Source organism: Coregonus clupeaformis, chromosome 36 (genome assembly GCF_020615455.1).
Source record: "Coregonus clupeaformis isolate EN_2021a chromosome 36, ASM2061545v1, whole genome shotgun sequence".
NCBI classification, from domain to species: Eukaryota; Metazoa; Chordata; class Actinopteri; order Salmoniformes; family Salmonidae; genus Coregonus; species Coregonus clupeaformis.
In genome coordinates this window covers 18,693,177-18,717,788 of record NC_059227.1, presented here as the reverse complement: position 1 = coordinate 18,717,788, position 24,612 = coordinate 18,693,177, and the positions used below count along the sequence as shown (strand labels likewise).

The following is a 24,612-nucleotide window of genomic DNA, read 5'->3' as shown; positions in this document are numbered from 1 at the left end:
ACGTTTCGGGTAGCCTTCCACAAGCTTCCCACAGGAAGTCCAGAATTTTGGCCCATTCCTCCTGACAGAGCTGGTGTAACTGAGTCAGGTTTGTAGGCCTCCTTGCTCGCACATGCTTTTTCAGTTCTGCCCACAGATTTTCTATAGGATTGAGGTCAGGGCTTTGTGATGGCCACTCCAATACCTTGACTTTGTTGTCCTTAAGCCATTTTGCCACAACTTTGGAAGTATGCTTGTGGTCATTGTCCATTTGGAAGACCCATTTGCGACCAAGCTTTAACTTCCTGACTGATGTCTTGAGATTTTGCTTCAATATATCCACATCATTTTCCTTCCTCATGATGCCATCTATTTTGTGAAGTGCACCAGTCCCTCCTGCAGCAAAGCAGCCCCACAGCATGATGGTGCCACCCCGTGCTTCACGGTTGGGATGGTGTTCTTCGGCTTGCAAGCGTCCCCCTTTTTCCTCCAAACATAACGATGTTCATTATGGGCAAACAGTTCTATTTTTGTTTCATCAGACCAGAGGACAATTCTCCAAAAAGTACGATCTTTGTCCCCATGTGCAGTTGCAAACCATTTTTTGTAGCGGTTTTGGAGCAGTGGCTTTCAGGTTATGTCGATATAGGACTCGTTTTAGTGTGGATATAGATACGTTTGTACCTGTTTCCTCCAGCATCTTCACAAGGTCCTTTGCTGTTGTTCTGGGATTGATTTGCACTTTTCGCACCAAAGTACGTTCATTTCTAGGAGACAGAACCCGTCTCCTTCCTGAGCGGTATGACAGCTGCGTGGTCCCATGGTGTTTATACTTGCGTACTATTGTTTGTACAGATGAACGTGGTACCTTCAGGCGTATGGAAATTGCTCCCAAGGATGAACCAGACTTGTGGAGGTCTACAATTTTTCTGAGGTCTTGGCTGATTTATTTTGATTTTCCCATGATGTCAAGCAAAGAGGCACTGAGTTTGAAGGTAGGCCTTGAAATACATCCACAGGTACACCTCCAATTGACTCAAATGATGTCAATTAGCCTATCAGAAGCTTCTAAAGCCATGAAATCATTTTCTGGAATTGTCCAAGCTGTTTAAAGGCACAGTCAACTTAGTGTATGTAAACTTCTGACCCACTGGAATTGTGATACAGTGAATTATAAGTTACATAATCTGTCTGTAAACAATTGTTGGAAAAATTACTTGTGTCATGCACAAATTAGATGTCCTAACCGACTTGCCAAAACGATTAGTTTGTTAACAAAAAATGTGTGGAGTGGTTGAAAAACGAGTTTTAATGACTCCAACCTAAGCGTATGTAAACTTCCGACTTCAACTGTACATCTATCGATCAAATGTCCCTACACATTGTAAATATGGTATTGGAGCTGACTTTTACAAAATATTTATTGTATATAGTATGCTTACTTATTACTTTATTGTGTAGTTCATATTTCTTATTCTTATTTCTTGTGTTTTCTTCTAGTAACACTGTACATTGTTAGATTATTGCATTGTTAGGTTTTGAGTTAGCAAAAAAGGCATTTCACTGTACTTTTGCACGTGACATCAAAACTTGAAACTGAATACCCCATAATGACAGTGAAAATGTTTGTAGATTTTTTTGTACATTTATTGAAAATGAAATACAGAAATATCTCATTTACATAAGTATTCACACCCCTGAGTCAATACTTTGTAGAAGCACCTTTGGCATCATTTACAGCTGTGAGTTTTTCTGGGTAAGTGTCTAAGAGATTTGCACACCTGGATTGTACAATATATAAAATTCTTCAAGCTCTGTCAAGATCTAATCAGATGTTATTTGTCACATACACGTGTTTAGCAGATGTTATTGCGTGTGTAGCGAAATGCTTGTGCTTCTAGCTCCGACACTGCAGTAATATCTAACAAGTAATATCTAACAATTTCACAACATATACCCAATACACACTAATCTAAGTAAGGAATGGAATTTAAGAATATATACATATATGGACAAGCAATGACAGAGCGGTATGGACTAAGATACAGTAGAATATTATAGAATACAGTATATACATATGAGATGAGTAATGCAAGATGTGCAAACATTATTAAAGTGGCCAGTGATTTCAGTAGGCAGCAGCAGCCTCTAATGTGCTGGTGATGGCTATTTAACAGTCTGATGGCCTTGAGATAGAAGCTGTTTTTCATTCTCTCGGTCCCAGCTTTGATGCACCTGTACTGACCTCGCCTTCTGGATGATAGCGGGGTGAACAGGCAGTGGCTCGGGTGGTTGATGTCCTTGATGATCTTTTTGGCCTTCCTGTGACATCGGGTGCTGTAGGTGTCCTGGAGGGCAGGTAGTTTGTCCCCGATAATGCGTTCGGCAGACCGCACCACCCTCTGGAGAGCCCTGCGGTTGCGGGCGGTGCAGTTGCCGTACCAGGCGGTGATACAGCCCGACAGGATGCTCTCAATTGTGCATCTGTAAAAGTTTGTGAGGGTTTTAGGTGCCAAGCCAAATTCCGAGGCTCTGTTGCGCCTTCTTCACCACACTGTCTGCGGGGGTGGACCATTTTAGTTTGTCAGTGATGTGTACGCCAAGGAACTTGAAGCTTTCTACCTTCTCCACTGCGGTCCCATTGATGTGGATAGGGGGGTGCACCCTCTGCTGTTTCCTGAAGTCCACAATCATCTCCTTTGTTTTGTTGACATTGAGTGAAAGGTTATTTTCCTGGCACCACACTCCCAGAGCCCTCACCTCCTCCCTGTAGGCTGTCTCGTCATTGTTGGTAATCAAGCCTACTACTGTTGTGTCGTCTGCAAATTTGATGATTGAGTTGGAGGCGTGCTTGGCCACGCAGTCATGGGTGAACACCCTTGTGGGGCCCCAGTGTTGAGGATCAGCGAAGTGGAGATGTTGTTTCCTACCTTCACCACCTGGGGGCGGCCCGTCAGGAAGTCCAGGACCCAGTTGCACAGGGCAGGGTTCAGACCCAGGGCCTCGAGCTTAATGATTAGCTTGGAGGGTACTATGGTGTTGAATGCTGAGCTATAGTCAATGAACAGCATTCTTACGTAGGCATTCTTACATAGGTATATCAACACCCAAGTTGGTTGTTGATCAATGCTAGACAGCCATTTTCAACCTGATTTAAGTTAAAACTGTAACTAAGCCACTCGGGAACATTCAATGTCGTCTTGGTAAGCAACTCCAGTGTATATTTGGCCTCGTGTTTTAGGTTATTGTCCTGCTGAAAGGTGCATTTGTCTCCCAGTGTCTGTTGGAAAGCAGACTGAACCAGGTGTTCCTCTAGGATTTTGCATCTGCTTAGCACTATTCCATAAATTTTTATCCTAAAAAAACTCCCTAGTCCTTACCGATGACAAGCATACCCATAACATGATGCAGCCACCACCATCCTTGAAAATATGAGGTGGTACTCAGTGATGTGTTGTTGGGTTTGCCCCAAACATAACGCTTTGTATTCAGGACATAAAGTTCATTTCGTTGCCAAATGTTTTGCAGTTTTACTTTAGTGCCTTATTGCAAACAGGATGCATGTTTTGGAATCATTTTATTTTGTACAGGCTTCCTTCTTTACACTCTGTCATTTAGGTTAGTATTGTGGAGAAACTACAATGTTGTTGATCCATCCTCAGTTTTCTCCTATCACAGCCTTTTAACTCTGTAACTTCTTTAAAGTCGCCATTGGCCTCATGGTGAAATCCCTGAGCAGTTTCCTTCCTCTACGGCCACTGACTTAGGAAGGACGCCTGTATCTTTTGTAGTGACTGGGTGTATTGATACACTATCCAAAGTGTAATAAATAACTTCACCATGCTCAAAGGGATATTCAATAGGTCTACCAATAGGTGCCCTTCTTTGCGAGGCATTGGAAAACCTCCCTGGTCTTTGTGGTTGAATCTGTGTTTGAAATTCACTGCTCAACTGAGGGACCACCTTACAGATAATTGTATGTGTGGGGTACAGAGATGAGGTAGTCATTCAAAAATCATGTTAAACAGTATTATTGCACACAGAGTCCATGCAACTTATTATGTGACATGTTAAGCAAATGTGTACTTCTGAACTTATTTAGGTTTCCATAATAAAGGGGTTGAATACTTATTGACTCAAGACGTTTCAGCTTTTCAGTTTTAATTAATTTGTAAACGTCTTAAAATATCATTCTACTTTGACATTATGGGGTATTATGGGGTAGTGACACAACATCTCAATTTAATCAATTTTAAATTCAAGCTGTAACACAACAAAATGTGGAAAAAGTCTAGGGGTGTGAATACTTTCTGAGGCCACACATTCTCTATCATGGTTTTACTCCATTTTCATTAGGTTGCTGTGGTGATTCAGCAAAACAATCCAAAGGCACCTCAATAATAGGACCCAGAAGTAATCCAAAAGTTTGAGTTGCTTTTTGTCTTATCAACAGGCTTTGAGAACTACAACGAATTCCTTTTGTTTTACTATTTCATTTGACTATTTCAAGGTACATTTTTCTGGTGTTTATTCTTCAGAACAAAGGTTGTTTCTCACACAAGGGCATCTGTGAATGTTTTTGTGCTCTGTAATTAATGGCTAGGTACAAGGTGAGCTACGCTATATACATAAACCAATTACACAAAGGGTTATTTGTCAGTGTACATTTCAAAGTGTTTCATTTATTTTGTTTTCAGGATGGTATATAGGGTAATTATCTATGTTATAATTACTGTTCATAACAATACATGTGATATTGTGGTGATTTATGTTGTGCGTTTATGAGTCACGAGTTGATTGTATAGGCATTGTGGGTATGTTTGGCAATACAGATGTAGGATCTTAATTTGATCACCCTGTTGCAGGAGAATTTTCCTCAATGCAAGAAATGTAAAACTTGTGTATTTGAAGTTTAAAAAGGCTTCTGAAGTTTGTAATTTCCACTGATATTTCAGACTTGATTTTCCCTTACGAAAAATGTATCAACCCCTACAGAAATGTCTATTAATTATAATCCACATAATAATTCACATTTCCTGTTGATGCATGAATATTTTCCTGCTGTAGCAAACTGGCTCAAATGAAGGTCCTACATCTGTAGTAAAAGCTTCATTGTAAGGTTTATAAGGATTTATACAACGGGTGGGTCTAATCCTGAATGCTGATTGGTTAAAACCGCATTCCAGCTGGTGTCTATTCGACAAATTACCACCGGCTAAATCTATGACATTAAAATGCCTATTTACTCTGTACCATCTGACTGCGCAATCCACTGTCTCATCAGCCAAGCAATTTATAAACTTGATCTCCACTATAAAAAGCATCTAGACATTATCTCACATTTATTTTAGACTAACATGTAGTTTTCAACAGCGGAGATTTGTATAAACCTTGCTGTGTGTCTCTCCGACATTTGCAACATTGTTTCAATATTCAAATTCGATCTCCAGCTGTTCCATAGTAATGAACGTGTCGGGACGAGACAGACAGACAGACAGGCAGGCAGCGTTTCTCAGCCAGTCGAAATCATGAATCAGCTGGCATCATTTTTATGGATATATACAAAGAAATGTCAATTGAAAAAAGCTCAAACGAAACAAAGTGCAGCTAGTTTCCAGTCTTTCCAGCTTCAGTTTGAAGTGATTGTGTTAGCGGTGTTGTTGGCTAGCTCCTCTGAACAACAGTGTCCTGACGAGTGAGCACTTTTTCTATGCCAGGTGAAATCACGCCTCATTAGATACTTTGCTGTTATTCTGGCTGCACTTTTTGAAGTGACTGTAAGTTAGCCATAGTTTGCTAGCTAGCAAGCATGGGATAAGAACGTTGCCAGCCAGTATGGCAATGGAACATTTAGAACGAACGACTGGGTCGCGTCCATAGATACAGAACAAAAAGACTGAACGACTGGGTCGCGTCTCTAGCAACCGAACCGATAGAACGAACGACCAGCCGGCTTGCAACCCTAGATTTGTGTCGGGACTATATCTAGTGGAAGGATGAAATAGTATGAATAAATTAATCAAAATAACTTTTTTAATGAAAATATGTCAATCATTATTTGAAAATGTTGGTAACCCGTTTTATAAAAGTGATAATGTCCTCGAAGCTGGTGTCTGGAGGATATATTGGCACGGTTTGCCGGACCTCGACATTGTCTCGGGCATTATCACTTAAACAACACGCCAATAATTATTTAGTACTGTGGTCACATTTGTGAATCAACATCTGTTTCTAAAGCATTTTCAAAGCCTTTATGCCACAATCAAAGTTTTCTATTTTTCTGAATCTCTCAAACAAAAATTGTAGGCTATATGAAACGGTTGCACAATGCGAGGCATCAACCTCAATACAAATTGTGATGTCACCTCTTTTCCAGAAGTCTTCGTAAATGTCCTGTGAATTCGTACTATAATACCTTAGCTGGCAGGAGCAATCCGAGTGAATAGTAATTTTTATTCTCTCAGAATATCTGTTTTCCAGTAACTGCATTGAGCAGGTTGGAGGGTTTTGTCCTATTGTTTTGAATGACTGTGATAAAGTATATCGGGAAAAGTTGTGAGCCTTGATCACAAAAGTTGGTACCTTTACCATGCTGTGTAGACCTTCATTGTGACATTTTAGTGTTCAATTGAATGTGTGGTTTATAGTCATCTGAATATGGAGCAGTGTGTCTCACTGCAGGGCTTTAGTTTTGCACGTTGTGTTGGTGCTTGGACTGCCAGACAGCTCTCTGGTAATTTAATGTAACTGCCTTCAATAAGCACTGGAGAGCATCCCTGCTGAAGCCTTTCAGCTTTTTGGCAGATGCCAAGGTCAGGTGTGGCTCTGTGTAAATCTACATACCTCTGTTTACAAGAGTTGAACAATGTCCTTCTTGTTCAGTGGATCAACCATTTCCTGTAGAATTCCAATCTCAACATCAATCTATTAAATTCTGCAATCTATGTTCTACACATAACTCAATGAGTAGAATAACTCCTTTAGTGGATTACACTGTATTTAGCTGTTTGTTGCTGCATTTTTTGTCATTACTGTAGATCAGGGCTCTCAACCAATGTTCCTGGAGAGCTACCCTCCTGTAGGTTTTCCCTCCAACCCCAGTTGTAACTAACCTGATTCAGCTTTCAACCAGCTAATTGTTAGAATTAGATGTGCTAGATTAGGGTTGGAGTGAAAACCCACAGGAAGGTAGCTCTCCAAGCACAGGGTTGGAAAGCCCTGCTGTAGATTGATATGATGGTATGTTGGTATTAGTATGAGTGTGTTTATCGTATACAGTAGCTAAGCTCCTTAGGTTCAACCTCTCAATGTAAATATGCAGTTTGAAAATACACTTACAGTACTGAATATGATCCTATGTTGGCTTGCTAACTCTGCTATGGGTCCATCTTGTAATGTATGGAGCAGATGGATTCTATTGTTGATCACAGCTGATCCTTTCCATTGTGTTACAGCAGCCCATCATGGCCCATCATCAATTAGGGGGAAGGATTTCCAGTGGCTCCCCATCGATGTTTTTATTAATTTCTTCTGCATGTCTTCTCTCCCAGTAATAGCTTGGATTTATTCACCTGACATCTCCCCCTTTCCTCCGCGCAGCAGAATGAAAGGCAGGTGGTCGGCCTCAAATAATGATGAAATAATTAGATTGAAAAATGTGGGCTTTGAACAGGATTAGAGATGAGTAGAGTGAGAGCAATGAGGACAAGATGACAGGGTCAATGCAAATAAAGGAAGGTATCCCTCGCTCTTTTTTCCTTTTCTCTCTCTGGCTCTGAGCATTTAATTCAGGCCCATATCAGATTTGTCATATAAAATGGGAAAATGGGTACTGAGTAAAGACTAGCTCACAAAAAAAGTACTTCAGAAACAGTTGCGGTCGGTGCCGTTTAAGATTCTATTACAGCATATTGGATTACTGTCATTCATATTCCATTCACCCAGCTCAATGTAACGTCGATAGGTTTAGGCTCCTACATGATCCTCGAATTTGCCCTATACCCATCATGAGGTTGCTACAACCTAGCCTACAAATGAACGTTTATAATGTGCACAGGTCGAGAGACAAATTGGAGTAAACAAGGTGACAGTGACACATTCAATGCCGCTTTGCACACTCTTGCTGTATCTAGCTGATCTAGGGTGTAATCAGTAGTCCAAATGGAATGTTTTGCAACTAAAACAAGTTTCTAATCGACAAATTCAAATCAAATCAAGCTTTACTTATATTCCATTTCAGACATGGAATACAACGCAATGTGCTTCACAGGAAAAAAACTAATAAAAAAACAATGAAAATGTGAAATATTTACTACACAGCAAACATAAGAGGATAAAAAACTAAAGAATAACAATAAAAACTGAACGACTAAAAAACACCCTGAGGAAAAGGTGTGTTTTAAGATCTCTTTTAAATATGTCCACAGTTTCGGCCCCCCTCAGGTTCTCTGGCAGGCTATTCCAGAGGCTGTGGGCATAATAACTAAAGGCTGTCTCTCCATGCCTCTTGGTCCTAGGCTTTGGGATACTTAAAAGGCCAGTGCCAGAGGACCTGAGGGACCTACTGGGTACATAACTTAAAAGCATGTCTGACATGTATTGGGGTGCACAATTGTGGATTGATTTAAAAACCAATAGAATCATCTAAAAATGTATTCTAAAACTCACAGTCAGCCAGTGCAGAGACATTAGAACTGGTGTAATGTCTGGTCTTGGTCAGTACCCGTGCTGCAGCATTCTGTATGTTTTGCAGTTGACCAATGGCTTTCTTGGGTATACCAGACAGGAGAGCATTACAGTAGTCAAGCCTGCTTGTAATAAAAGCATGGATGAGTCTCTCTGTTTCAGCCTGAGAGAGAAACGGGCGCACCTTGGCAGGTGGTAAAAAGCAATTTTAAATTGCGTTCAGAATCTAAAATAACACCTAGGTTTTTTACCTGTTTTATCTTTATTGCCCCTGAATTAAAATGTGCGTCCAGATTCTCTCTCTGTGCTTTGGCTCCAACAATAAGTACCTCGGTCTTGACATGATTTAGCTGGAGGAAGTTGTGAGCCATCCAAGTATTTAAATCACTAATACATTATAATTTATCCGTGGAGCTAAAATCCTGTGCATCGTCTGCGTAGCAGTGAAAATCAATGCTGTGCTTTCTGATAACGCTGTCGAGGGGTAACATACAGTGCATTCTGAAAGTATTCAGACCCCTTAACTTTTTCCAAATTTTGTTACGTTACAGCTAATTCTAAAATTGATTAAATTATTTTTTTTCCCTCATCAATCTACACACAATACCCCATAATGACAAAGCGAAAACAGGTTTATAGATTTGTTTTGCAAATGTATTACAAAAAAAAAAATAAGATACCTTTCTATGACCCTTTGCTATGAGACTCGAAATTGAGCTCCGGTGTATCCTGTTTCCATTGATCATCCTTGATGTTTCTACAACTTGATTGGAGTCCACCTGTGGAAAATGTAATTGATTGGACATGATTTGGAAAGGCACACACCTGTCTGTATAAGGTCCCACAGTTGACAGTGCTTGTCAGAGCAAAAACCAAGCCATGAGGTCAAAGGAATTGTCCGTAGAGCTCCGAGACAGGATTGTGTCGAGGCACAGATCTGGGGAATGGTACCAAAAAATTGTTCTTAAATGGAAGAAGTTTGGAACCACCAAGACTCTTCCTAGAGCTGGCAGCCCGGCCAAACTGAGCAATCGGGGGAGAAGGGCCTTGGACAGGGAGGTGACCAAGAACCCGATGGTCACTCTGACAGCGCTCCAGAGTTCCTCTGATCACCGACAACGATGAGACAGCCTATAGGGAGGAGGTCAGAGACCGGGCCGTGTGGTGCCAGGATAACAACCTCTCCCTCAACGTGATCAAGACAAAGGAGATTATTGTGGACTACAGGGAAAAAAAGAAGACTGAGCACGCCTCCATTCTCATCGACGGGGCTGTAGTGGAACAGGTTGAGAGCTTCAAGTTCCTTGATGTCCACATCACCAACAAACTATCATGGTCCAAACACACCAAGACAGTCGTGAAGAGGGCACGACAAAGCCTATTCCCACTCAGGAGACTGAAAAGATTTGGCATGGGTCCTCAGATCCTCAAAAAGTTCTACAGCTGCACCATTGAGAGCATCCTGACTGGTTGCATCACTGCCTGGTATGGCAACTGCTCGGCCTCCGACCGCAAGGCACTACAGAGGGTAGTGCGTATGGCCCAGTACATCACTGGGGCCAAGCTTCCTGCCATCCAGGACCTCTATACCAGGCGTAGTCAGAGGAAGGTCCAAAAAATGGTCAAAGAGTCCAGTCACCCTAGTCATGGACTGTTCTCTCTGCTACCGCACGACAGGCGGTACCAGAGCGCAAAGTCTACGTCCAAAAGGCTTCTAAACAGCTTCTTCCCCCAAGCCATAAGACTCCTGAACAGCTAATTATGGCTACCCGGACTATTTGCATTGTCCCCCCATCCCACCCCCTCTTTTACGCTGCTGCTACTCTCTGTTTATCTATGCATAGTCACTTTAACTCTACCCACATGTACATATTACCTCAATTACCTTCACTAACCTGTGCCCCCGCACATTGACTCTGTACCGGTACCCCCTGTATATAGCCTCCCTACTGTTATTTTATTTTACTGCTGCTCTTTAATTATTTTAATTTTTTACTTATCTATTTCTTTACTTCACACTTATTTTTATTAAAGCTGCATTGTTGGTTAAGGGCTTTTAAGTAAGCATTTCATTCTAAGGTCTACACCTGTTGTATTCGGGGGCATGTGGCAAATTAAATTTTATTTTATTTGAGATGGGAGAATCTTCCAGAAGGACAACCATCTCTGCAGCACTCCACCAATCAGGCCTTTATAGTAGAGTGGCCAGACGGAAGTCACTCCTCAGTAAAAGGCACATGACAGCCCGCTTGGAGTTTGCCTAAAGGCTCTCAGACCACGAGAAACAAGATTCTCTGGTCTGATGAAACGAAGTATGAACACTTTGGCCTGAATACCAAGTATCACGTCTAGAGGAAACCTGGCACCATGCCAATGGTGAAGCATGGTGGTGGCAGCATCATGCTGTGGGGATGTTTTTCAGCAGCAGGGACTGGGAGACAAGACAGGATCAAGGGAAAGATGAACGGAGCAAAGTACAGAGAGATCCTTGATGAAAACCTGCTCAAGAGCGCTCAGGACCTCAGACTGGGTGAAGGTTCACCTTCCAACAGGACAATGACCATAAGCACACAGCCAAGACAACGCAGGAGTGGCTTCGGGACAACTCTCTGAATGTCCTTGAGTGGCCCAGCCAGTGCCCGGACATGAACCCGATCAAACATCTCTGGAGAGACCTGAAAATAGCTGTGCAGCAACGCTCCCCATCCAACCTGACAGAGCTTGAGAGGATCTGCAGAGAAGAATGGGATAAACTCCCCAAATACAGGTGTGCCAAGCTTGTAGCATCATACCCAAGAAGACTGGAGGCTGTAAATGCTGCCAAAGGTCCTTCAGCAAAGTACTGTGTAAAGGGTCTGAATACGTATGTAAATGTGATATTTCTGTTTTTTTATTAATTTTTAATAAATTTGCAAAAATGTCTAAAAACCTGTTTTTGCTTTGTCATTATGGGGTATTGTGTGTAGACTGATGAGGGGAAAAACAAACAATTTAATCAATTTTAGAATAAGGCTGTAACGTAACAAAATGTGGAAAAAGTCAAAGGGTCTGAATACTTTCCGAATGCACTGTATATAAACTGTACTGGACCCAAAATCGAACCTTGTGTGATATGTATTTTCTCTGAGTTATGTTCACCAAGGGTGACAAACTCTCGACCGGTTACATAGGTCCTAATCCAATTTCGAACTGGACCAGATAGGCTAACCCACCTCTCCAGTCTGTCCAGAAGGACATCATGGTCAACAGTGTCGAATGCAGCACTTAAGTCCAAGAGTACAAGGACAGAGAGCTGTTTGGTATCTGTGTTAGCTCTAAGATAATTTGCCACTTTAACTAAGGCTGTCTCTGTGCTGTGGTGGGCACGAAAACCAGATTGGAAATTTTCAAAAATACAGTCGGCACATATAAAATAATGTACCTGCTTGAAAACCAATTTCTCCAGAATTTTGCTTAAGAATGGAACTTTGGAGATTGGCCGAAAATTGATAAGAGCTGAAGTGGTTTCGCCATAGCAGTTTTTAGTGCAGTGGGGAAAGTGCCTGTGAACAGGGAGGGATTTAACAATAGCTTGCACTTCTTCAGATATGCAATTAAAAACAGTTTTGAAGAAGGTGGTGGGGATAGGATCGAGAAGGCAGGTAAAAGGCTTAAGTTGTGATATCACTTTCCTGAGCATGTCTGTGTCAACCAGGGAAAATCAATCCATAGTGCCTTTGCGTGGTAGGCAAGGACACATATCATCAAACTTATCATCAGGTCTTGCTTGACTGATACCCAGCCTAATGTTTATCTTATCTCTGAAATATGCCGCAAACCCATCACATTTAGATATGGAGGAAAGTTCATAGGTTTGAGGTGGTAGGATTTATCAGGCCATCTATGGTCGAGAAGAGCACACTCTAATAATTCCGACTATTAGTGAACAAGTAAGAAAAATGAGCCCATCTGGCATTTCTAATTGCCTTGTTATATATGCCAAGTTGCTCTCTCAGAATATCATATCAGCTTTCTCCACTTCCGCTCTGCCTTTCTGCAATTTCTCTTTAATTGATTAGTTTCCTCACTCATCCAAGGGGCTCTCCGTTTGGATGTGGCCTTTTTCAACTTTACTGGAGCTATGGCACCAATGGTTGGCTTTAATTAGCTATTAAGGTTATCAACTAAATCATCACAAGAGGAAGGCAGAATAAGTGTTCATACACTCAATAATAACAGGTAGGTCCATCCCCGTTTGGTTCAGTTGCTTTCGTTTAAGAAAAGTTTTACAACAGAATAGGCGGAATGAGTACACCCCTGATAACCCACACACACAGTTAATTTTCATAGCAGCCACATACAAACAGCATCACTTTGCTTGTTGTATAATTCCTTCTCGCATTTACGCGCTCTTCTTCTCACATTTTCCATTCGCTTGTGGACTTCAGTGCACAACACAACAGCTGTCTGTGACCAGGCGAAAAAACCTCTCCATGCCAAACCTTCGTACCATAACCGCTAACCGCTACACACAGCCTACATCGTTTCACCATATTAGCTAACGTCATAGTCAAAATTGCTACTAGCGTGTTAGTAAACCCATAATCCAATCCATGTGTACAGCCACGCAGTACAGTGTACAGCAAGCAGTTTAGCAATTACACCGACGGGCCATGGTGGCAATAAATTGATAAAACCAAAAGCTTACCTTGAGTTGGTTTGTTGGATAGCCTTAGCCAGCTAGCTAACATAACTAGTATTCCTCTCTGTTTGAGTCAGGTTGTTGAGTAGGCTAAATGCAACAAAATATAGCTATCTCTCTCGCTCGCTAAGTTAAAGTGAAAAACAATACAGCTCTCTCTCTTCTCCTTAATTTATGAAGAAATTAATTTGTTCAAAACTGTCGTTCTCTCTTTGTCAACTACTCATCACATTTTATGCACTGCAGCGCTAGCTAGCTATAGCTTATGCTTTCAGTACTAGATTCATTCTCTGATCCTTTGATTGGATGGACAACGTCAGTTCATGCTGCAAGAGCTCTGATAGGTTGGAGGACGTCCTCCGGAAGTCGTCATAATTACTGTTTAAGTCTATGGAAGGGGGTGGCAACCATGAGCCTCCTAGGTTTTGAATTGACGTCAATATACCCAGAGGAGGACTGAGAATAGCTGTCCTCCGGCTACACCATGGTGTTTCCCTAGAGTGCTGTTAAGGCTACTGTAGACCTTCATTGCAAAACATTGTGTTTTAATCAGTTATTTGGTGACGTGAATATATTTAGTATACGTTTATCCAAAAACTATAAAACTTTTTTAAATGTTTCACTATTTTTTTCCCACTGAAATTCAGTGAGTTGGATGGTCCTTCCCTTCCTCCTCTGAGGAGCCTCCACTGTTCAGAAAGTGAAAAGGCATAATGACTAGAAATGTTATTCAGGACAAAAAGTTTATTTGCCAAATGTTTTGCAGTATTACTTAAGTGCCTTGTTGCAAACAGGATGCATGTTTTGCAATATTTTGTATTCTGTACAGGCTTCCTTCTTTTCACTCTGTCATTTAGGTTAGTATTGTGAAGTAACTACAATGTTGTTGATCCATCCTCAGTTTTCTCATATTACAACCATTAAACTCTGTAACTGTTTTAAAATCACCATTGGCCTCATGGTGAAATCCCTGAGCAGTTTCCTTCCTCTCCAGCGACTGAGTTAGGAAGGACACCTTTTTATCTTTGTAGTGACTGGGTGTATTGATAGACCATTGATACAACATTGATACATTTGTTTTACGTCTACTAATCTGTGCCTTTCTTTGCAAGCCATTGGAAAACCTCCCTGGTCTTTGTGGTTGAATCTGTGCTTGAAATTCATTACTCGATTGAGGGACCTTACAGATAATTGTATGTGTGGGGTGGTAGTCATTATAAAATCATGTTAACCACTATTATTGAACACGGAATAATTCCAAGCAATTTATTATGTGGTTTGTTAAACACATTTTTACCCCTGACCTTATTTAGGCTTACCATAACAAAGGGGTTGAATACTTATTGACCCAAGACATTTCAGCTTTTTATTTTTAATTAATTTGTTTAAAAAAAATCCACTTTGACATTATGGAGTATTGTGTGTAGATCAGTGACATAAAATCTCAATTTAATAAATTTTAAGTTCAGGCTGTAACACAACTAAACATGGAAAAAATCAAGGGGTGTGAATACTTTCTGAAGGCACTGTATGTGTTCCAGCAACAAGCTCCAGTTTTGGAATAATAATATAATAATATAATTTTCCTCTTAGGCTACTTTGCAAACTGCTAGTGCCTTTTAGAATTGGTTAGCCTAGGCTATAACCCCCTAAACATAGAAAGGTTCCACACTGAAAATATGCCATAACATTAGTTTAATAAAGACAAAGAGCGTATTATCATTAAGCCTAGGCCTACTCGCCAAACAGATGTCGTGGCTATAAATCATCACCATGCAGTGTTCAATGTGGAATTGTTAACAGGCAGAATAAACTAAACTGTATATCGAAAAGAAGACATATTTTGGTTTGTAACCCTGAAAAAAGTATTTCAACTCCCCAAATTGAGTTTAAAATTAGCACTCTTTGAGAATAACTGTTACAGGCACGAGATGCGCATCACTTAGCACTGGTAACTTTTTTCATTTGGAAAGAGATTCTGTTATATTTTATTCTGTTATATTACATCATGTTTTTTAACTGTAAAATACGTGTCTCTTGACTGTGATAAGGGCTTGGGAAATACAGTGAGGGAAAAAAGTATTTGATCCCATGCTGATTTTGTACGTTTGCCCACTGACAAATAAATGATCAGTCTATAATTTTAATGGTAGTTTTATTTGAACAGTGAGAAACAGAGTAACAACAAAAAAATCCAGAAAAATGCATGTAAAAAATGTTATACATTTATTTGCATTTTAATGAGGGAAATAAGTATTTGACCCCCTCTCAATCAGAAAGATTTCTGGCTCCCAGGTGTCTTTTATACAGGTAACGAGCTGAGATTATGAGCACACTCTTAAAGGGAGTGCTCCTAATCTCAGCGTGTTACCTGTATAAAAGACACCTGTCCACAGAAGCAATCAATCAGATTCCAAATTCTCCACCATGGCCAAGACCAAAGAGCTCTCCAAGGATGTCAGGGACAAGATTGTAGACCTACACAAGGCTGGAATGGGCTACAAGACCATCGCCAAGCAGCTTGGTGAGAAGGTGACAACAGTTGGTGCGATTATTCGCAAATGGAAGAAACACAAAAGACCTGTCAATCTCCCTCGGCCTGGGGCTCCATGCAAGATCTCACCTCGTGGAGTTGCAATGATCATGAGAACGGTGAGGAATCAGCCCAGAACTACACGGGAAGATCTTGTCAATGATCTCTAGGCAGCTGGGACCATAGTCACCAAGAAAACAATTGGTAACACACTACGCCATGAAGGACTGAAATCCTGCAGCGCCCGCAAGGTCCCCCTGCTCAAGAAAGCACATATACAGGCCCGTCTGAAGTTTGCCAATGAACATCTGAATGATTCAGAGGGGAACTGGGTGAAAGTGTTGTGGTCAGATGAGACCAAAATGGAGCTCTTTGGCATCAGCTCAACTCGCCGTGTTTGGAGGAGGAGGAATGCTGCCTATGACCCCAAGAACACCATCCCCACCGTCAAACATGGAGGTGGAAACATTATGCTTTGGGGGTGTTTTTCTGCTAAGGGGACAGGACAACTTCACCGCATCAAAGGGACGATGGACGGCGCCATGTAGCGTCAAATCTTGGGTGAGAACCTCCTTCCTTCAGCCAGGGCATTGAAAATGGGTCATGGATTGGTATTCCAGCATGACAATGACCCAAAACACACAGGCAAGGCAACAAAGGAGTGGCTCAAGAAGAAGCACATTAAGGTCCTGGAGTGGCCTAGCCAGTCTCCAGACCTTAATCCCATAGAAAATCTGTGGAGGGAGCTGAAGGTTTGAGTTGCCAAACGTCAGGCTCGAAACCTTAATGACTTGGAGAAGATCTGCAAAGAGGAGTGGGACAAAATCCCTCCTGAGATGTGTGCAAACCTGGTGGCCAACTACAAGAAACGTCTGACCTCTGTGATTGCCAACAAGGGTTTTTCCACCAAGTACTAAGTCATGTTTTGCAGAGGGGTCAAATACTTATTTCCCTCATTAAAATGCAAATCAATTAATAACATTTTTGACATGCGTTTTTCTGGATTATTTTGTTGTTATTCTGTCTCTCACTGTTCAAATAAACCTACCATTAAAATTATAGACTGATCATGTCTTTGTCAGTGGGCAAATGTACAAAATCAGCAGGGGATCAAATACTTTTTTCCCTCACTGTAAGTGTCTTGTCTACTAAATTAACAAAGCAAGGCTATGCCATTGCACAGCCATAGGCTTCTACAAGCAAGCACCACTGCTGAGGTTACTGCCTTTTTGAAGATTTTGTTCCACAATATAATATGAGGTTGATATTACGGTTTCAATAAATAAATCTTAAATGACACTTTTTTTTTGTCAATGAAACTGAGTGTACAAAAACATTAGGAGCACATTCCTAATATTGAGTTGCACGCCCTTTTGCCCTCAGAACAGCCTCAATTCGTCGGGGCATGGACTCTACAAGGTCTCGAAAGCATTCCACTGGGATGCTCGCCCATGTTGACTACAATGCTTCCCACAGTTGTGTCAAGTTGGCTGGATGTCCTTTGGGTGGTGGACCATTCTTGATACACACGGGAAACTGTTGAGCGTGCAAAACCCAGCAGCATTGCAGTTCATGACACACTCAAACCGGTGCGCCTGGCACCTACTACCATACCCCGTTTAAAGGCACTTCAATAATTTGTCTTGCCCATTCACCCTCTGAATGGCACACATACACAATTAATGTCTCAAGGCTTCAAAATTATTCTTTAACATGTCTCCTTCCCTTCATCTACACTGATTTTAAGTGGATTTAAAAAAGGGAAATCAATAAGGAATCATAGCTTTCACCTGGTCAGTCTGTCATGGAAAGAGCAAGTGTTCCTAATGTTTTGTACACAGTGTATATGGGACAATCTGTAATAGTTATGATAAATTAGGCATTGTTGTGCACTGTTGGCATATAGATAAATGCTCACATTTTTTCCCAGTGCAGACCTTGTGTTCTAATTTATTTATTTTATTTTATTTTTTCCAATTCGAGTAGTCAAGTACCCAAAAAATTAAGAATCATGCAAGTACTTGAACAGTCAACATTTTCTGTTGTTGATTTGAAACACCTGAAGCCAGTCTGAATGGAGTGTTGAAATGCACCCTGGGATTAAGGCTCTTCTGAATGAAACTCAGGAAGGGAGGAATTGTATCTGGGAGAACAGAGCGATAGGGGAGAGGTGTTACCCGGTAGGGCAGCCGCTCAAACAGGTGCCGTGCACACACAGCCTATACACATGCATGCATGCACGCACTCACACAGGCACACAGATATATTTATTTTACCAGATTAGTCTCATTGAGATGATAAAACATATATTTTGCAAGAGACCTGGCCAAAAAGGCTGCACACAAAGTTTCAAGCATTTAGAGAGAGAGAGAGAGAGAGAGAGAGAGAGAGAGAGAGAGAGAGAGAGAGAGAGAGAGGCTGAAGTCTGCTAATATGTTCTCTATGCACACTGCACAGTTTGTTAGTTTGGTTTCACAGACACTGCTGAAGTCAGATTTTGTAATTATTCAGTGCAGCTTTAATACAAGTGTGGTGCTATCTTCGAAGTGTCTGCCACTAATTTATTTATTGACTGCTGCAATTGCATTTAGCCATTTTCAGGAACTATCAACTTGATAGTGCTTATTGATTCCCCACTGGATTGTATTTTACATGTCAAGATGTGAGCTCAAACTACAGTAAAGGTCAAAGCCTGATTTATTCATGCCATATAATCCCATAATTAGGGCCGGCACATTTACCGTATAACGATGTATTGGACGGTTAAGGATGAAGACCGTCATGAAAATAAAATAACTGTTGAATGAACAGCTGATTGAAGACGGGACGGCCGTGCTGTTGAGTCCCTTTCTGCGGCAACATGGACTCAACAACGTGATGAAACTTTGTTGCTCCTTGCTGGAACAAGCAAGGTGTTGTAGCAAACAAGCACACATAGAAAGGTGCAAGCAAGGTGCAGCAGCAGCACTCATAGAAATAAAATGAATAGAACGGGCTTGGAACCCTGGCAATTTGACTGGTAAACTAATGGGTACACTCGCAATGGCTGCCTGGTATTGTGATGCAATCATTTCCATGGTAATGTCGAATGTTAATTCAAATTATGTTAACTGATGTGGCTCATGCAATGGAATGTTGAATCTACAAATCACAGCACATCTTGATGGGTACACTTCCTGCTTTTACTTCCTGCTTTGCTCCACTCACAATGGCCGCCAGTCAACCCATTATGCCATGGTCAGTGCTATCCGCAATCCTTGGGACGTCCCTACCCTAAACCGTAACCTTAAAGGGATACTTCAGGATTTTGGCAATGAGGCATTTATCTACTTCCCCAAAGTCAGATGAACTTCTGGATACCATTTTTGGGTGTGTTCGTAAATTCACTCTGGAGTACCAGAGTTCGCTCTGGGCATTTGTAAATTCAGAGAGTTGTCAGATTGTTCGATCATAAAGTTAGAGCGTTTCGCTCTCGGAACATTCTGCGCGCACACTGGACGCTCTGGCCGAGGAGTACGGTTGAACTGAGCGTTCTGACCTCACAACAGCAGTCAAGCACCCAAGCTAACTGGCTAAAGTTGGCTAGCTTGCTTGCTACTTCCAGACACATGAGAGAACACCTCACTCTGATAATTTTACTCACCCTAGCAGAGCTGGTTAGACTGTTTTCATGTTATCCGCTGATGACTAGCTGTGCTGCTGGCAGCAATTCAATTATGTTTTTCTGCCGACGTTTACTGACCCTTACAAAAAAAAGATAGCCGTTTTGAAACTGCAGTAAAAGTGCAGTAACTGCAGTCGACTGTGGTATTTTGGACGCAGTAATTGCAGAATAACTGTAGTGTACTGGAGTTATACTGCACTCTAATTGCAGTTATACTGCACTCTGACTGCAAATTTTTTTCATAAGGGGACACCGGTCATATTCAACGGATGATGCGCGTTCGTAAATTCATCAGTTATTCTGCGCTCTGGCATACTCAGACGAGTGCTCTGAAATCGGAGTAGATAGCCAGAGTGAATTTACGAACGCACCCTTTATGTCTCTGCGTGCAGTTTGAAGGAAGTTGCTAACTAGCGCTAGCGCAATTGCTAACTAGCATTGGAGCAATGACTGGAAGTCTATGGGTATCTGCTAGCATTGGCTCGCGAAACTACCTCTAACACCCTCTGAATGGCACACATACACAATCCATGTCTCAAGGCTTAAAAATCCTTCCTAATGTTTTGTACACTTGTTTTTTTGCTTATGAAGCGTTTTGAGATTTATATTATGGAAAGTGCTTTTGAAGTTTAATGTATTATTATTATTAATACAATTTGTACACTTGTACAGAACAGTACAACCAGTGTGTGGAGATTAACAAGGCTGTTATTAACGTCTATATTGTTGCTCCTGTCCTATACAATCCATAGTGCATAGGCCTTCAGTATTCCTATCACCCTGACCTTTGGCTCAATCTCTCAGTAATGTCTGTAATCTTGAGCGGTAGGTAGCTCCAGGCCTTCCAGGGCTCTAGCTGTGCTGTTGGACAAACCGTTCCCCTCTGGACCCAGGCTAGTCAGTCACAGCAAGAGAGGCTTGGCCTGAAGCTCAATATCTGATGAGGCAGCTACAGGCACTGGCTCAGGCCACAGCTAGGTGTCACAATCAACCAGGCCCCCACACTAAAATAACTGTAGGCTAGCCTTACTGTGTTGTGTGAGCATATGGCCTCTGGCAACAGGTCTAGACCTTTATGGCACACAGGTGTGGACTAGCCAGGTAATTAAAGAGTCAGTACAGGCCAGCAGGGTTCAAGCCCCTCTCCATCTTGTCTGCCTCGATCACTACAGCCTTTGATTCTTATTTCCAATGCATATCCTGAAGACTAAACACTACAAAATTTGTTTGAAAGCTGTATTAGTCATTGTTTTGAAATATCTGGACGTTTCTGATTATCACTATTCAAATCGTCTATCTCGCGACCTGTGGCTGTAGCTGTCAGTTGAGTTGACAGCTGTCTGATCATTTGAACTATCGCATGAGTCCCCCTAGTGGCAGCAATGGCCTGACTGTATGAGTGGCTATGTGTGCACAGTTTTATGGTATGTTGAATCATGTTACCATGACTAATCATATTTTGTATTTAGTAAAGAGTATGCATTGTATTCTTGAAAATAAGTGTTTTAGCTCAGTGGCCAGTTTATTAGGTACACCCATCTAGTACCGGGTCGGAAACCCCCTGTTAGCCCCCTGTTAGCTTGCACGATTCTTGCCATTCTCCTTCGACCTCTCATCAACGAGCTGTGTTTCGCCCACAGGACTGCCGCTAACTGGATGTTTTTATTATCGGTAAACCCTAGACACTGTCGTGCGTGAAAAGCCCAGGAAGCCGGCAGTTTCTGAGATACTGGTACCGGCGCGCCTGGCCCCGACGATCATACCACACTTAAAGTCGCTTAGTTCACCTGTCTGCCTGCTTTATATAGCAAGCCAAGGCCACGTGATTCACTGTCTGTAGGAGGGAACTATTTTCGTGAATGGGGTGGTGTACGTAATAAACTAGCCACTGAGTGTATGATAACCTTGCTGGCATGGCATTCAAACATCACAGTACTGAGCACATGCCATGATCGACAGACTGTGTTGTTTTGTAACTGTCTGAGCTGAAGCATAATTGGGCAGGATAACAAGCTGCATGTTCTTTATGATTGAACCTCAACATTCTTGCCACATGACTGTATCCATTCTCTATATAGATTGATGTGGTTGACCTTGTGCTCGAGTGTGAGGTGTCATACAATGGCACCTTTTCAGTTGGTTTTTGAAGAAAAAATGGAGTGTCACGTGCATCACCTTTTCAGTACACACACAGGTGGTTGGTCACGAGGCTGTGGAGGCAGTTGATCCCCAGACAGATTAGGCTGTAATCAGAAGTCTCTGTGGGCCAGGGCTCAATCAGCACCTCTGGGCTCTCCCCTCCTCAGGGTGGTTGAAGGATGGCTGGAGACAGAGTCATTCCTATGGGGATTCTAACAACACTCCACTTTGAGAGGGAGAACACTCATTGACGTCATATACATTTCTGTAAAATACTGCTATGTTTATATATGACATAATTGCATACCATTACACTGGATGGAACATATTCAATTATAGTCTCATTAACAAAATGATCAACCACAGCCACAACCACAGCCATGAGGTTAGCCAGTTGATCACAGATTCGGGAGACAGCCTGGTCTCTGTTGAGAGTTGTCCATCTTGAAAATGCCCCTGTCTTGTTTTATAACAAAGAAAGTGTTATGTATGTTTCCATTCAAATGTCATGAATCATCCTTAGCCTCTCTTAAGAATTCCCTGCCTGATATTCTTCATACAATATGGGTTATGAGGATCATAGACAACGTTGGTTATAGATCGCAGGGCTTCATAGGCAGCGACAGGCTGGTGTGTTTTGTGATTGATTTATGTAGCTTAAAAGCTCTTCTGTTATTTCATCTGATTTACTGTCAGATTAAACAGCTGCTCCTCATCCTTATTGGATGGGCCTTGGGATGAGACACTGGTTGGGAATAGGGCCATAAATTACCCTTCTCTCTATTGGCCCGCAGTGAGGGAAGAGAAGAAGGGATGTGCTGCCTGCTATAGGGATGGGATGAGGATTCCCGGGCTTGTATCACTGCGAAAGACAAAGAGGTGCTTTAGGAGATCAATCTCAAAAAGTCTCCCTTTGTAATACGCTCGTTGTGTAACATTGATCATACTGTAGGCCAAAGCAGAGTGGAGTGAAGGACCTTATTCTAGTCTAAAAGCTTTCTTTGTGTATAATGACAGTCTTGAAACATGACAAGTGCTTTGAAGTTTGTGTAATTTCTCTGAAGAATGTGAACGAGTTTGGAGTATGTTCTTCTCATTTTCCACTTTACCATTTTACCTACTAAAATATTTATTTGTTTGAGCTTATGTTTGTAATTGAGTGAGACAATTGACACAAGTTTTAATGCTGTAATTGTTGTTTGCATGTGTTTCGTCTAAGGACACATTTACTGTAAACTACCCTCTCTCAGCTCATAGACATTCTCTCTCTCTTCTGTTGTTTTTCTCTCTACTCTCTGTTTGTCAGTTGGACCTCAAAGGAGTCCGTCTTGACATTTTAGTGCGCATGATGTCTCCATGAGTCTGACAAAGTCGGTTTCTGTCTGTCTCCAGGTTCGATTACCAGGAGCTGCTCCATAACTCCAGCTTCTGCCTGGTGCCCCGCGGTCGCAGGCTGGGCTCCTTTCGCTTTCTCGAGGCCCTCCAGGTACGTGGATTGACGTTTCTCCGACAAAAACCCTGTCCCTCCGAGGCTCTTGGAAACGGGTGCTAGTCGTCGGCACGGCAGCCGGGTTTGGAGCCTGTGAGTTGTGCAGACCCTGCAGTCTGCCAGGCCTGATGCTTGGGTTATTGGTATTGACAACCTGTCATCTTTTCAGAAACAGCTGCAGAAGAGTTCTGTACTACAGATACAGAAGAAACCTATTTTTATCTCAACACCTCCCACTTTCATTAACACCTGATCTCCTCCTCCTCTCAGGCATGTTTATTTGGACTGACAGTAGCCAGTCCCACTGAGCCTCTATAGAAGTATCTTAGGATTGTTTGTTACTTGGAACCATCCCATTGTGGATGTGCATGTGTCTCTATATCGACAGAGGAAGTTATGGACATCCAGATACACTGAGGCCTGCATGTCTAAAAAGTAAAGAATGAAGGAAGTAGCCTATAATTTCTACCCCATTTCTACGGGGGGTCAGTGCAGCAGTTAGGCAGACACTGTAGGTAACAATTTAAATTTATGAATAATCATCTCACAGAGTACCGACTGAGAGCTAGCTGGAATTACGGCCCCCAAATGGTGCGTTCTGTGCTGCCTTTTAAGTGTGAGGCAGTTGCATTCCGCACCCAGATTTCAGAGGGGACACTTTGAAAAAGGAACATCAAAAGGCTTTTAGACATGACACAGATTGAGCTTTGATATTATGAGGCAGCCCTCTCCCATTTGTCCTCTCTACACGTCAGTGAGGCTCAAACAAGGGCTGTTATGCCGATGGGTGGAAGGAAAAGACTGGGGCTGGTGTGGCAGCAGACAATGATTTGTTTCCCTCCAACAGCAGAGGGGGGAGAGGGGAGGAGAGGAGAATGAAAGGAGGGGAGGGGGAGAGGGGAGGAGAGGAGAATGAAAGGAGAGGAGGGGGGAGAGGGGAGGAGAGTGGAAAGAAGAGGGAGAGGAGAGGGAGATGAGATGAGTGGGAAAGGAGAGGAGAGTGATGATGCCACGACACTGAGCCAAGCCATGCAAATCACTAAAGAGCAGAGGGGATTTAAACACAGACAGGCCACCACCAATCCTGGACTTGGCATTTCTCACAAAGCCCCCCTAAGCCCCAAATGAGTGTCAACTTTTAATGATGGAGATCCAAGTCTCACTTGAAATTTAAACATGGTTTCATGGTTCTGCACAGTTCAGTATGCTGCCTTGGCTTTTATTATTTTAGTATACAGTATGTATGATCGATGACTACAAAACACATCAAATTAGATCCCTCTAAATGCAGTGCCACTGTATAGGAAATTAAAAGGGATTCTGATGAAGTAGGTGATATGAATGTATCCGTAAGTGCTAACACACACATTTAAACACATGTTATTCTCCCTAAATATGGTTGCCACTTCGGTTTTCTCACCTCTGAGCATCCATTAAAAGTA

The 24,612-nt window shown here is 42.0% G+C and overlaps 1 protein-coding gene across 1 annotated transcript in view; it reads left to right on the top strand.

The window, feature by feature from the left end:
- The window catches only part of LOC121552579 (exostosin-1-like), a 334,670-nt gene that overhangs the window by 252,668 nt on the left and 57,390 nt on the right, over positions 1 to 24,612 (top strand). The window contains exon 3 of the mRNA XM_041865537.2: positions 23,074 to 23,167. Within this exon, the coding sequence (XP_041721471.2) occupies positions 23,074 to 23,167 (94 nt within the window). The remainder of the gene's footprint in view (positions 1 to 23,073; positions 23,168 to 24,612) is intronic.